The sequence below is a fragment of the Biomphalaria glabrata genome, chromosome 7 (genome assembly GCF_947242115.1).
Source record: "Biomphalaria glabrata chromosome 7, xgBioGlab47.1, whole genome shotgun sequence".
Taxonomy (NCBI): Eukaryota; Metazoa; Mollusca; class Gastropoda; family Planorbidae; genus Biomphalaria; species Biomphalaria glabrata.
Genome location: NC_074717.1, coordinates 31,754,376 through 31,768,311, shown reverse-complemented (window position 1 = coordinate 31,768,311; position 13,936 = coordinate 31,754,376). Strand labels below are relative to the sequence as shown.

Here is a 13,936-nt window from a genome sequence, read left to right as displayed (position 1 = left end):
AAGCAAAAGTTGTTCTAGCTTATAATATTTACCTTGCACAAGAAATAATCTGCTTCCAGGTTTTCTCTCATATACTTTGATTCTATGCCTGTGTTACTAGTCTGTAGAGGTTTCAAACAATAAGTACAAATTATTTTGTTATAAAATATAACTTAATATACTCATTTATTGAAGATAGTTATCCAAAGAGATAAATGTTTTAAATTACACACATATCTGTTATTGACTTCAGAAACTAAAATGAATATAATATTTACAAAATTATCACTATAAAGTTCTACTTCTATCTCCCATACGATATATTAATTATTTATTTTTTTAAAAGAAAAATTTGTAGATATTTTTGCAGTAAAAGCTAAAAAATAGCAGTATTCAAAATGCATAAGACAATTTTCCATGATTACAAACATTACTACAATTCATTAAAAAAAAAAATCTCACAATAGAATCTAAAAGATTATACAAAAGTAAGCATGCCAGCGAGGAATATAGTCTTGGGTTTGGTATAAAACAATCAGAGATGCAATACTCATATAAAATAAATACATAAATCTTTTTTTTTCATTTTTAATTAGATGGTTTTGTGTATTTACTATTAAAAAAAAAAGGTTACACAAAAAGGAAAGGACATAAGAGATATGGAATCTTAGACTTACTTCAAGAGGTATGGTAAATACAGAAGCCGGAGGATTGGTCAGATCAGTACCAGTAATACAGATACCTTTTTTCTAAAGTGGTTAAAAAAAATATTAAAATGTTGTTAAGAATGCAAATAAACTATTTTAAAATAAAGAAGCATGATATATAAACAAATAATTTTGAGCCATTATTTATTCATTTCATTGTTGGTGGCCTCTGGTAGGGACAAAAGTTGCCTTTGGTTTTATGCATTCCGTCTATGGTCACAACTAGATCTCAAAAAGTAAAAACACTTTTGATAATCTGAGTTCAAAGCATGGCCTGTATTATGCTCAAAATAGATGCAATAGCTACTTTAGTTCTTATAAAAGTAAAATCTTTGGTTTGGAAATTTAAAAATCCAAATGGTATAATTATACACATATACTATTTTAAAAACCAGATTTAAAAGTCTTATATAAATGGATAAAGCAATCATCTAATTCTTTTGCATCTTTTGCAAGAAAATGTCCTTGAACAGAATGAATTCCGCATACCAAGAGTTGCAATGACAAGTAGGCCAATACAAGGAAATCGCAAACAGGGACGTCCTTGAATAACTAGGAGCCACACTTTCAAGGTGGACTTCAGAGCAGTGGACACCAGGTGAGAAGAGGCTTCAGATGTTTCCAGTGACAGATCTTTATGGAGACAGCTTGCAGCCCAATGCACTGAACAGTGCGGAAGAATCTAAGTAAGTAAATTGATGGGAGACCACCAGACATGGGTTGGTGAAGAGTAAATTTCTTATTCGTGGCCTCAGAGTAAAATACTCCCCCTTGGTCAAGGGTCATAACTTAAAAGACACAATTAAAAGACTGTCCTAATCTGAATGATTTATGTGTTATGAACATGACCTAGAGCTACTTAAAGACCTGTACTTTTAGTAATAAAGTAAGTTGGTGTAAGTTGCTCAACAATGAGTTTTTCCATTGAATTGCTGTTTGGTTATGAGTTGATAGACAGTTCTTGTCAAATTTACCAGGAAATCATCATCCTTCAAGGGCCTAAAAATGGGCTGGTGGTGTTTCATTAAAAAATGCAATAGAAAAAAAATGTTTTGGGTGTATCATAATGCAGGTCATTTCACTGCAAAAACAAGTGTGGGGGGGGGGGGGGGCTCCAGACAAGATATTAAAGAGAAACTCCAATAGTTTTTCAAATTTTAGTTATTGACATATTTAAATTCTGCGTAAAAAGTAGTAATAGTAAACATTATATCATTTTTTATTTAAATGCTCGGAAAATTTTATATTTAATAAATTAGACAGAAAATTCTTCACGCCCCCAAAAAAACGGGGTTCTGCGAGATGTTTTTAGTTTTTAAAAACGTGAGGTCACAAGGGTGCTGGCTAAATTTAGATCTAGACCTATATAACCGATAAACTCTCTAGTTTAGATCTAGACCTATCGGATCGCATTTATTGTTACGCTTCACAGCTAGATGTAGTCTCAACGTTGATTTATAATCGGTCTTTGTTTATAAATAATATTCTAGATCTAAACCTCTATTTCTACTTGAAGAAAATGAAATGCTGTTCTTCAGCTTGTTGCAGTAGTAACAGTAGTTCCAATCACAAAGATAAAATCAGCAAGTATGCTGACACAGAAATTAGTGTCTCTTTTCATGTTTCCAAGAGATGAAGTTTTAAAGGGAAAATGGGAAAAATTTATTCGTCTGAAGAGCAAATATTTTACAAAGGCATTAGCTAATTCCTATTTATGCTCAAACCATTTTGAGAGAAGCTGTTTCAGCAACTTCAATGCTGTGGAGATGGGATTTGAAAAAAAAATGAAGCTAATACCAGGTGCAGTACCAACAATACATTGGATTTCCAGGCCAAAGAATTAATGATACGACAGACATTTTAAACAACTGAAGTTCATAAATATAAATGAAATCAGATTTGTGAGCTAGAAATTTACTACGAATACTAGATCTACTATTAAATTTCTTATTTAATAAGTAGATCTATCGTCTACGAAACTCAATTCCAACTTTTTAACTTTTGACCTTGGGGGTGTGTCTCGCTGGCTGAGCCAGCGTCAAGCTCTCTCATCACTTTTTCCATGTCAACCAATGTTAGGTCAAAACGGCACAAAAAAATCATAACTTTCTTACTATCAAACATACAGTCATAATTTATACACTATTAGAAATTTCTTTTAAAGTATTTTAATGATGTACTAATGAAATTTTTTTTTATCAAAGATAATTTTTTTTCGCCTCCCTATCTATAGGATTTGAGTGCACACTCGTGACGTCACACAGAAATTCAGTGAAAATCTGACCGTTTTGGATGCGCAGAAAAATTATGCCACAAAAACATCAATTACTAAGTTATTCTTGCAAATAAAAAAAAAAGAATAATATATTCATTATCTATAAATCAAAACACATATTATATCAAAAATTGTCAAAACCATTGGAGTTTCCCTTTAAGGAAAAATAAAAGTAAAAAAAAAGATAAATTAGATACCTTGTCAGTCTCAGTTATACAACTACAACTGTTTCTTGTCGCACTGATGCTGAGAGTGATACTGCAGCGTTCACACCTATTTTCAAGTAGAAAATCAGGTTATAGTCATAGATACTTCTGCATCCTCCATACATATTAAGCAAAAACAGTATTGATATGCATAATACATAATAATACTAAGTACATAATGTTGCCAATAGATAACTGTTTTCCATTCATTTAAACTGTATACTTTTCTCATTTTTTTCCCTTAGTACAGCACAGAATCTTTTTTTTTCCCTCATATAATTGCATCTTTTTTTTTTGTGACATTTGAAATAGGATTAGATTTAGGCTGGTTCAGTTATTTTCTTATATAATTAGTTGTTCTTTGGAAGGAAAAGAAACTCAAAACATTGTTTTGCATAAACAAGTTATTCTAGCATTTCTACTCCTTTGTGTTTTTCTTTAAATTTAGATTGTCATATTATGCTGCTTTAATTTTAATTCCAGGTACTTTCTTTGTGATTTTAATAAAATGGCAAAAAAAATGTCAAATATATCAATTTATTACAATTACTAGTTTTCTTTACCTGCTAAAATCTGCATTAGGCTGAGTATCATTGCTGCAAGTCTGACAGTCCACAGATTTTGTAGAATTGCTGTACAAGCCATTGAGGAGACGGAACACTTAAAGCACCAAATATTTTTAAAAATTTAGTAAGAAATAACAGTTTTTTCTTTCATAAAAAAATTATATTGTTTTGTATTCAATTTTTTAAATGCTAAAAAAGGCAACAAAAAGTGAATCATTATCAAACCTTTAATCTTGTTATCAGTACAAAAACACTTTTTAGTAGTATCATCCCGATTGGAGCAGTTCACACACTCCCAACCATCATCAGAAACACCCTAATAAAAAAAGTTGTGTTTTTCAAGTTTTTTTTTTTACAATAGTGTCTCTAATATAAATATGAAGTTTAAGCACTTTTATCTAGATGTTGATCTTTTACATTTGAACAAAAAATGAAAACAAACAAGCAAAATAATTTTTTTTATTGCTTGATATATTGAAATGGATTCTGAATTATGGTTTGCTGAATCACTGACCTAGACTATGCAGACATTTAACCAATCCAATCAGGCAACAAAGAGAACTATGAATACATGTCCAGAAAAAAAAAAGGTACTAAGTTCTTTAATTATGAAAAAGATATGGACTAAGACAATAGCTAATTAAGCCTTGGGCTCTTAAACAGATGTTGTTGACTCCCCATGAAAGTAAAATTAAAATGATAGATCAAGGATTTAATGCCATCAAAATACACTCATCTAATAATAATAGGAATCTAGTAATGCTGTATATAACCAACTGTCAATGTCAGAACTTATGAAATAGTGAACAGGTCATGAATGCAAGAACACTAGAAAGACCACAACAGCTTAAAAAATGTGCAAATCATGATGCACACAATATGTGAAAGAAAAGAGTGGCAGAGAAAAGATGGAACATAGAGGAATCATTAGATTAGTACTGAAAGTAGGAGAAGTGTCAGCTTTGCTTATGGGTAGTTAACAATTTAAACAGTTTATGGAGAATTAGCACTAAAAGACTTTTGCTTAAACATTACTTTTCAATATTCAAGCATATTCAAGGGAGATGATGACAATATTTCAAACTTCTAATTCAGAATGAATATTAATGAATATTTATATTTAAATGATTCTGGCATGAATCATACAATAATAAACCAATAATATTACATGATATTAATCAACATTAAAAATTAATCACTACACACCTTGTGATATACCAAATTCATGACCATATACAACAAGAGTGTACAAGCCATGCACCAACAGTTGTGCATTGCATGATTACAAGTGGCAATTATACCCCAAAAATATTACAACAAAGAAGCATGCCTGTTTCTTAAAAATATCATGACTAGAAAATCAATATTAAATTTTAGTACACTCTTTTAAGTTTCTGTAATAATTGTGCACCATCAGTTGGCATAGCTTCTGGAATGTTCAAAAGGTTTTTAGGTCTACCTCTTCTGAAATATTGCATAATACACAGAGAATCTCAATGTGAAAACTATTCCATTAGCTGATATCAGTTGTAAAATATGTAAATTAAATGAGATCAGAAAAATTAGAATAAAATTCAGAGAATATTTTTAACTGTTAGATATGGAACTGATGGTCTCATCCTTATTTGTGACATGTGTTGGGCTAACTGGATAGTAAGTTCTCAGAAGTTCTAAAAGAGAAATATAAGAAAGAGCACTTTTGCATTATCAAAAATGGTTGTTGGATTTAGCATTTTTAGCTGATGTTACTAGCCATCTCAATAGCTTAGATTTAAAACTGCAGGCCTAAAACAAATTGCTTCTAAGCTAAATAAATGATAATCACTGGATTCAAAATGGAACTGAAACTGTTTATCTCTCAGTTCAAATACAAGCAAAAGTCAACATTTAAAAGAACTAAGTGAATGTTAGGAAGATCAGGCCAATTAAAGAATATATTGAAAAAAATCAAATCATTACAATAGGATTTTGATAGTCATTTTAATAATTTTGCAGAAGAAGGCTGCATGCTTGCATTTATAAATCCAGTTACACTTACAAATCAAACCATTCAGATGTTGTCTTATAATACACATATAGAACTTATTAATCTAAAGCAATTCCACATTGAAATTATTCACTCCCAATGGCATTTGAAATAAATAATTTATTTAATATTTGGAATCACTGAGACAGTGCCCACGGGTGAGCCAGTATAATTGTTTCATTTTTACTAAACTGCACATAAATAATGAAATACACAGAAGTAATGGAGAATCATGACCAACTAAGGACTATAGTGGCATAATGTAAAGTTCCCCTTTCAGATCTTGTGGTCTATAGGGCAGATGATGTAAAGGTCATCTATTTCTGTGGCCTACGGTTAACAAGGGTGTCATGTGGCCAGCACAACGACCAACCGCCTTTACTTTTCCCTAACTAATGTCAGGTACCCATTAGAGCTGGGTGGACTCAGAGGCGCCTGAAATTAAAAATCCCAGTCTTCACTAGGATTCGAACCCCGGTTCCAGGTTCGGAAGCCAAGCAATTTACCACTCAGCCACCGAACCTCCATAGTGGCATAGTAGCCCAGGGCTATTCCAGCTACTAGGAAAAAGATGAACAGTTCTTTGTGAACAACATTTTAAAAGAACATGCAATTTTTGGTATACTCAAGAAACAATGCTAAAAGATTTCCATGTTTCAACAAAATAACACAAATGATCTATGAATCCATAATTATACTGACATTTGGGCAAAGCTCACACTCCACTTTTGATCCTCCAAAGTTTTTTAAATATCTGTAACCAGGTTTACATTCACAAGTAAGACCTGAAAAAAAATAAGCATTTAAATATTACATGTAATGAGATTAAATAATCTCTTTTTAATCGCAATTGCTGTTATTTTATTGCCCATGAAAGCTTTTGAAATGATCAATGGAACTGAGGTAAATGAATGTTGAAAAAAATGTGTGCTTTCAACAAGTTAGTTGTGATCTAAATTGCTTTCTTTCTACTCTTCAATATTTGATCATAGTCAAATGTTGTTGATTTTTTTAGCCTTTTCTTCCATAATATAGAATTTAATATAATTTAATACATTTTTTTGTCACTTAGAAGACACACACATTCATAAACTTTGACTAAATAAAAAAAAAAATTAAATACATGTACATTTTTCAATTGCGATATATATTTATTTATAATAGTAAAGGAGAACAAGGCAATCATCTTGGTTGATAAGACCTATGTAAATTCAGAATCTAAATAAGTAGACACGAATTGAAAATATCAGAAAAAGAATGCAGCATCAGGATGAATTGAAAAATGTTCTATGTTTGAAATTGTATACATACTTGTATTCTAAAAAAATGTGTTTTAACAGATATTAAAATTAATATTAGTGATTACAAAAAAATGGATATCATCTTTTATTGACAGAAATCAGTTATGCAATCATAACCAATCAAATTAAATTAAGATCCAAGATTTTATAAGTTGTAAGTCAAAAATTAAATATTGGGATTAAAAAAAAAAGAGGAAACAGAACTGGGGAAGAAATTTAAAAAATGTTGATACAGAATCTACCATTCATGGACAATTAAATCTAAACACCATGTTATGTTGTTGTTTTTTTTTTAAATTAGCTGTGACTCAAAATAGACATCATCTTTCAGCTGGTCTTTAGACATCCCTGCCCTTTTTAAACATCTTTTAACATGTCACAATGAAAATAATTTAAATACCAGACCACTAGCTACAAACATTTGTGCAAGAAAATTCCTATCCCTGTTCCTGCCAGGTGGTCATCAACAAATTTTCTATCCTATTGATAAACTTTTTTTTTTACATTTTCATCTATGCGAAACAACCTAAATGGTATATACTAATCTGAGTCTGGTTAAAGTATTGTCAATATTTGTTTAATACTTAGTAGACTGTAGACTATATTAATATTGTTCATGTGGCACAGTTAACAAACAAAAGCATACAGTGCTTGCAAACTTTTTTCACTATTGACAACTTTTATGTAACATTTTCCAAAAGAGCACAACAACCCAAATCGTTCTGCCTTTATTTTACCTATAATTTCTTTCTTACTTGAAACTATATAGTTGTCCATCGTGGTTCAATGATGACCACTTTTGTCATCCAGGGGGCTGAGGGCTTTGCACTGGAATTTAGTGCCTCCTCATGTGGCTGGTGAGACCTATGTGAGCCCGGAATGTTTGGCTGCACACTGGGCAGGTTATTCCAGCTGGAGCTAGTGTCATTGGCTTTGCTTTTCTTCTCTGGTGCTTTTCTTCTGCCAGCGCTGTTCTCTTTTCCTCAGCACTTGAAACTATCACTATGGCCAATATCTAGCATTCTCCAGAACATGGCATTAATAAAATAAGAGACAAAGAGCTGTAGTTTCAATTATAAATCCCAGTGGTGCTACAGCCCATGGAGGGCTCTGACCTGCTTCAACACATCCTTCCATTCAGATCTAGTTGTATCATTTTCTTTCAGAAGTCTTCTGCTGACAGCTGCTTTCCTCTATGAAAAATGGCGCCTGAGTTGATTTTCACAGTGTTTACTGGGGGCACATCTTTTACACTGTCCTCCTTTAAGCTCACCAAAAAAAGATCCTTTTTGGCATACAGTTATCCCCCATATTGGATAGATGTCTGACCCAGCGCAGCTGTCAGACTATAAGTAGTACACTGCCCACCTTATTTGTAAGGTAGTCTTGTCAGGATATCCCCATTAAGGTGTGATGGCACATTTGATAAAAGCAATTTGAGAAGCTGTAGATATAGAGCACACAGAGCCATAGAAAAAAGTGATGAAAACTACTGCTTTATAGACAATAATTTCTGTTAATACCATTACATAGGCAGAAAGACATATTCAGTTATTAGAGGTGACCATAAGCGCTGTTGGCCTCAAGACAGGAGCTAGACACTATTCAAAATGCTGCCCAGGTATGCAAAGTACTCCACCACATTAACAGGTTGGCCATTCACATTGATTTGTAGAGCTGTGTAATTTCCATTGGGAGATTTCTGAAACATGACTTTCATTTTCCTGAGGTTGATAGCAGCTTAACAAATTTGTTGACAGCAAGTTAAAGCTCTTGCTATGTGTGTAGAAGAAGGATGCAAACATCAACATAGAAAATCTCTGTATCAATCATTTCTTTCATTTTTGGTATTGGAAAGATGGTGCAGAAAGTAGAGTATGTAGCCTTCAGTGCTGAACTTGACTTAGATGCCCTCATACAGATGATGCCTCATTTAATTTAACATTACTCAAAGGAAGATTGCAAAAAGTGTTGGAGCAAGTACTTGCCCTCCTTTAAACCATTCTTTTTAAAGAAATAATAAGCTGATAGTTCACCATTTCGCCTGATTTGACCTTTTTGATCCTCATTAGGATGCTAGAGAATTGTGGAAAAATCTTAAGAGGGCATCAGAACCAAAACGTAGATTAGGCTTTTTAATAACTAGGTGTTATAATAAAATAAATGAAAAACTATCATGGAATCCCAATATTAATGAAATTATAAAAAAATCAAGCAAAACATTAGGATTTATTAATATAATTTTTTACAAATCAAACAAGAACATAAAACTAAAATGCTAGTTAATCTTAGTTACGCCAATAATAGAATATGCATCCTCTGTGTGGGACCCCCTCAACTCAAGAAAACATTAAAAAACTATAACAGATATAAAATAGAGCCATGAGATTAACAACAAACGAATATTCACATTTGATTAGAGACACACCTTTAGTAAAATCATTAAGTTTAAAGACCCTCCAGGATAGAAAACTTAAAAGTAAAGTAGCAATTATACATAAAAGGCTGAACTATAATCTGCAAATTTATACAAAAACAAACCTAATAAAATACTTAGAATGTCACAAATATAAAGGCACATTCCTAGTTTCATATGCTAGGAAAAACCTGTACAAATACTCATTCTTCCCTAGTGCTAATAGAGCATGGAATGGGTTGCCTGAGTCAGCCAGGAAAACCAATGACTTGGCAGAATTTAAGACATTGGTTGACAAGCATGGCTAGATTGACCTACGAACATGCATAGCACATGATCATCATTTTTAAAGTAACGTCTGTAATCTATAAGATAGACAAGACAATTAAGATTCTAAAATATGACAGTATGTGACTAGTCTAGATCTTGATTAATCTATATAAATAAAATATTGTAATATTTTTATTGTATTTATAGATATAGAAGACAATAAAAAATATAGTTAAAAAGTTGTACAATATAGAATCTAGAACTAGATCTATTGTTGAAACTTTACTACTATAAAATCTTAAAGGATGAACTTGGTATCTTTGTAATCCTTATATAGGCCAATAGTAGAATATGCATTCTGTTTTGAACCCCTCAACACATGAAAACATTAAGCAACTGGAACAGACAAAATAAATCAGTGAGATTCATAACAATTGAATATTCACATTTGATTAGAGTTAGAGTAACTAGATTGACCTAGGCCTTCTTTTCTGAAGTAACGTCTGTATTTTGTAAGAAAAGATAAATATTATTGGCCTAACCAAGGTTAAATAACATTTTAGAATTTATGTTCTTATTTGATTGGTAGAAATTTATTTTAATAAAACTGTTCTGTAGTCACAGATTAATAATAAATTACTGTAGACGTTACTAATTAATAATGATAATAACGAGACTGTCTTTATCAAGGTAGACATATATAACTAACTTTTTATTTCCGTCCAATTCTTTGCTTTCGCATAAAACATAAACAACAAACAATGACGTAATATCTTCTAATATTAACACATCCTTCCTTTTGAAGCTATCATCACAAAAACCTAATTCCTTGTTAGATATTTTAATGATTTCATCAATATGTTATATGGGTATTCCATTAGTTTTTCATTTACTTTATTATAACACCTATATAATAGTATATTGGCTATATTGGAGTTTTTAGTCTGGCATGAATTGAATAAGTTTTTATAAGATCCTGATAAGGATCATAAGGAAAGGTGGCATTAATTTTAGTTTTTTTTTACTTTTAGTTGTTTATTATTTGTTTGTCCATTCATGATTCATCATTGTTGTTCACATGTTGTTTTTGGTTTTGTTGTCACTCTTAATAATTGACAATTTTCTGGGTAGAACTAGATCTAGACCTATTATTTTATTTATGGTCTATCTAGTTAAATCTAGTACATCTAGTGTAGATCTAGACTAGATCTATATTCTATATATTTTTAAAAAATAATATAAAAAACTAACCGTCTGAACTTCGACGTTGCAAAGATGAATTTTGCGAGCACTGAACACATGCCAATGTTATGGTATTGAAAAACTCTGCATAAATATCACTTGTTCCATCTTTGCAAGACAACGCATCTTTGTAATCTACCTGGGCTGACTGTTGGCCTGATACGCCATACAGATCTTGATCTAGACTTATAACCAATACAAAGAACAGAAGCATAAATGTGTGATAGGTAGCCATGTTGGTTGCCTATAAACAGAGAAGAATGAAAAACTTAGATCAAGATTCTAAATCTATCAAGCAAATGTTAGGACTTGTTGACAAAGGAGAGCGCGAGAGGTGGGAAAAACCTGGACACGAATCTAGAAAAAAAAAAAATTGACTTTTCCCAGTGAGGCCATAGAGCTATTAATTCTTTTCACAACGATATAGAGTCTACATAATTTAATACATCAACTGCCAAATTTAAAAAAAAATCGTTAGAACCGTTTTCGAGAACCTTGTCCATCCATTCCCCAAATGTTTTTTTCCCACTCCAAATGTGCGACCTGTATAGAGGTATTGTAAAAAGATTTACTGATGCAGGAATGAACGACAGTATTAAAAGTACCCTAGCTACTAGGACCACAATAAAAAAAAGTCCATATAACTGAGCTGGACACTACCAAAGGTGCCCTTTGATTTAATCCATTATTTTTGAAGACCATTCCATTTTTTCCTTTCATATTGAACCGTTGTGTTCCTACAACTATGAACCTTGCACTATGAATCATTTTGGATTTATGTGCATTCAGAAATCTTGGTTCTTTGTGATAAACATTAAAAACATATCTTATTCTGACTACTCGATTATATTTGCGACGATGAATTTATACTTGATGAGCTGCAGCTGGTATATTACAATGAACAGTGTAAACGTGTAAATGATCATGATTTCTCAATAACCTTGACTGCTCAACAGTTTTATATGGTCTGAAAAGTTATATGTTAATTAACTAAAAAGACTCGAAATACAAAAGCCATTGAAGGTGGAACTTTTTCAACTTTTTAACTTTAATTATAACGATTGTAATTTGGAAAAATGGACTGTATCCATAATCTTCTGACATTCGCGGATTCAGAGGTGCTACAAATTTATCCAACACAACACTAACACAAAATAAAGCAACTCAGGGATGAATATTTTTATTGAGTTTAATACAAAATAAATAATTCAAAGTACATGTCATACAATGAATTGAAATTTTTTAAAAAGTCAGGCAGTGTTTCTTACATTTCAGGGTGGCGACCCCTAAAAAACAAAATTTTCGTTCAAACCCCCTTAGAAGCTAGTGTTTTCTTTAAGAACGCACTATTCATCGTAGTAAAAAAAAAAGTCGAGGGACATAATAAGTTTAATAATATAGAGGCAACCCGGGTCAATAGTAGGCCTAGCTATTATGCGAGGTACATAGGGCCTATAGCTCACGGACGTCTGTAATGGGCGTGAGCTTTTTTAAGTTAGACATTTCTGTCGCGGACCTTTTTTTTCACACAAAAGTCGTCACTATAATGAAGTGCAATGGTCGGAAGAAATTCAACCATTCAATGACAAACAAAAATCCAGAAGAATCACACTAAAGAAGACGTTTTGAAATATTTTCTTCAAAAAGTTTTGATCCTCTTACTAGAAGATAAAACGAAGTCTCTTACTTAAGATATTTTAATTTTTAAAACATTAAAAAAACATTATTGTACCAATATTCAGATATGGATTAATAACTACAATGAAAATAAAACATTGTTTTCGCCGCCCTCCCCCCTATTCATATTGGTGGCAGATCGTTGGCTTGTAGCTCCGACAGCTAGTAGGCCTACAACTGAACCGATGTAAGCGTTTTTATTTTTCTAATAAATAAACTTAAAATAACTTGAACCTATGAAACAACCCACTGGAATCCCTCGCGTACTACACTATTTTATTTCTTCTAAAGTTTACAACATAATCTCTTATTTACGAATATCGTTGTTGTTTTGTTTTTTTTTGTTGTTTTTTTTAAGTTTTCAAAGGATGATGGAGTAATTAGAATTAATTTATATATAAAACATTTAAGTATTTTTTTTTATTTAACTAAATTAAGAAACAAAAACAAAAAAACTTGGAATAATGATTTGGCCGCCCCTTATATTCGGCCGCCTGCGTGCAATGCACACATTGCACAATAGGTAGCGGCGGCCCTGACTATAGGCCTACATATAGGAAACCCTTCTGGACCAAGTAAAAACAAAACAAAAACTTTAAGTGAGCCACGAGGCCTTCAGCAGAAACAAGCAAGAAAAACATTTTATATACATTTTAAAAAAGACAATACCTCCATTATATAACTTAAAATATAATAAAATATTTATAGAAATTAATTAAAAAAAAACATTTTTGGTTCAAACCGCGGGTATCGACCGTGTTTTGTTTTTGTTTTTTTTGTTGTTGTTTCTTTTTACACGGTTGTCCTATCAAGAACGCAATAGTCATTTCAAAACCGACGTTGTCTCTATATAATCTAAGTGTAGTTCTCAAGTCAAATTAACCTCAGACATTTATTTATTTTTTTATTTTAAAAAATTATAACGGTCAAACTAGAGTTTTCCCCATGTGGCCAACAAGCTAGTAATTCTTTCCTCAGTAATATACATCAACTGTTAAATTTGTAGGAAAACGGTTAGAGCAATGTTTTAGATCAGCTCGGCGGGCTCCTGATTCCACGAAGTTCTGACTTGAATAGAGGTATTGTAAAAAGATCATTAAAACAAAATAAGCTTATAGTTAGCATATCCGATGTCGGCGATGTTGTCTTCTATCGAGGCAAAAAAAAAGAAAGAAATGATCTGCGCAGTGTAAAAGCGCGAGAAATCCGAAAGGGGTTAGGCCATGGAACTATACTATTATATAATTCCATGGTTAGGCCTAATATCCATA

General features: G+C 31.9%; 1 protein-coding gene across 2 annotated transcripts in view; it reads right to left on the bottom strand.

Moving 5' to 3' along the window:
- Positions 1-11,256, bottom strand: part of LOC106079487 (meckelin-like) — a 30,948-nt gene extending 19,692 nt beyond the window's left edge. For both annotated transcript variants that reach the window (XM_056036978.1, XM_056036979.1), the window contains exons 1-7: positions 10,998-11,256; positions 6,462-6,544; positions 3,959-4,049; positions 3,731-3,827; positions 3,159-3,234; positions 657-728; positions 33-101 (exon numbers count right to left, since the gene is read on the bottom strand). In XM_056036978.1, the coding sequence (XP_055892953.1) occupies positions 33-101; positions 657-728; positions 3,159-3,234; positions 3,731-3,827; positions 3,959-4,049; positions 6,462-6,544; positions 10,998-11,223 (714 nt within the window). In that variant the 5' untranslated portion in view covers positions 11,224-11,256. The remainder of the gene's footprint in view (positions 1-32; positions 102-656; positions 729-3,158; positions 3,235-3,730; positions 3,828-3,958; positions 4,050-6,461; positions 6,545-10,997) is intronic.
- Between the last annotated feature and the right edge of the window lie 2,680 nt (positions 11,257-13,936).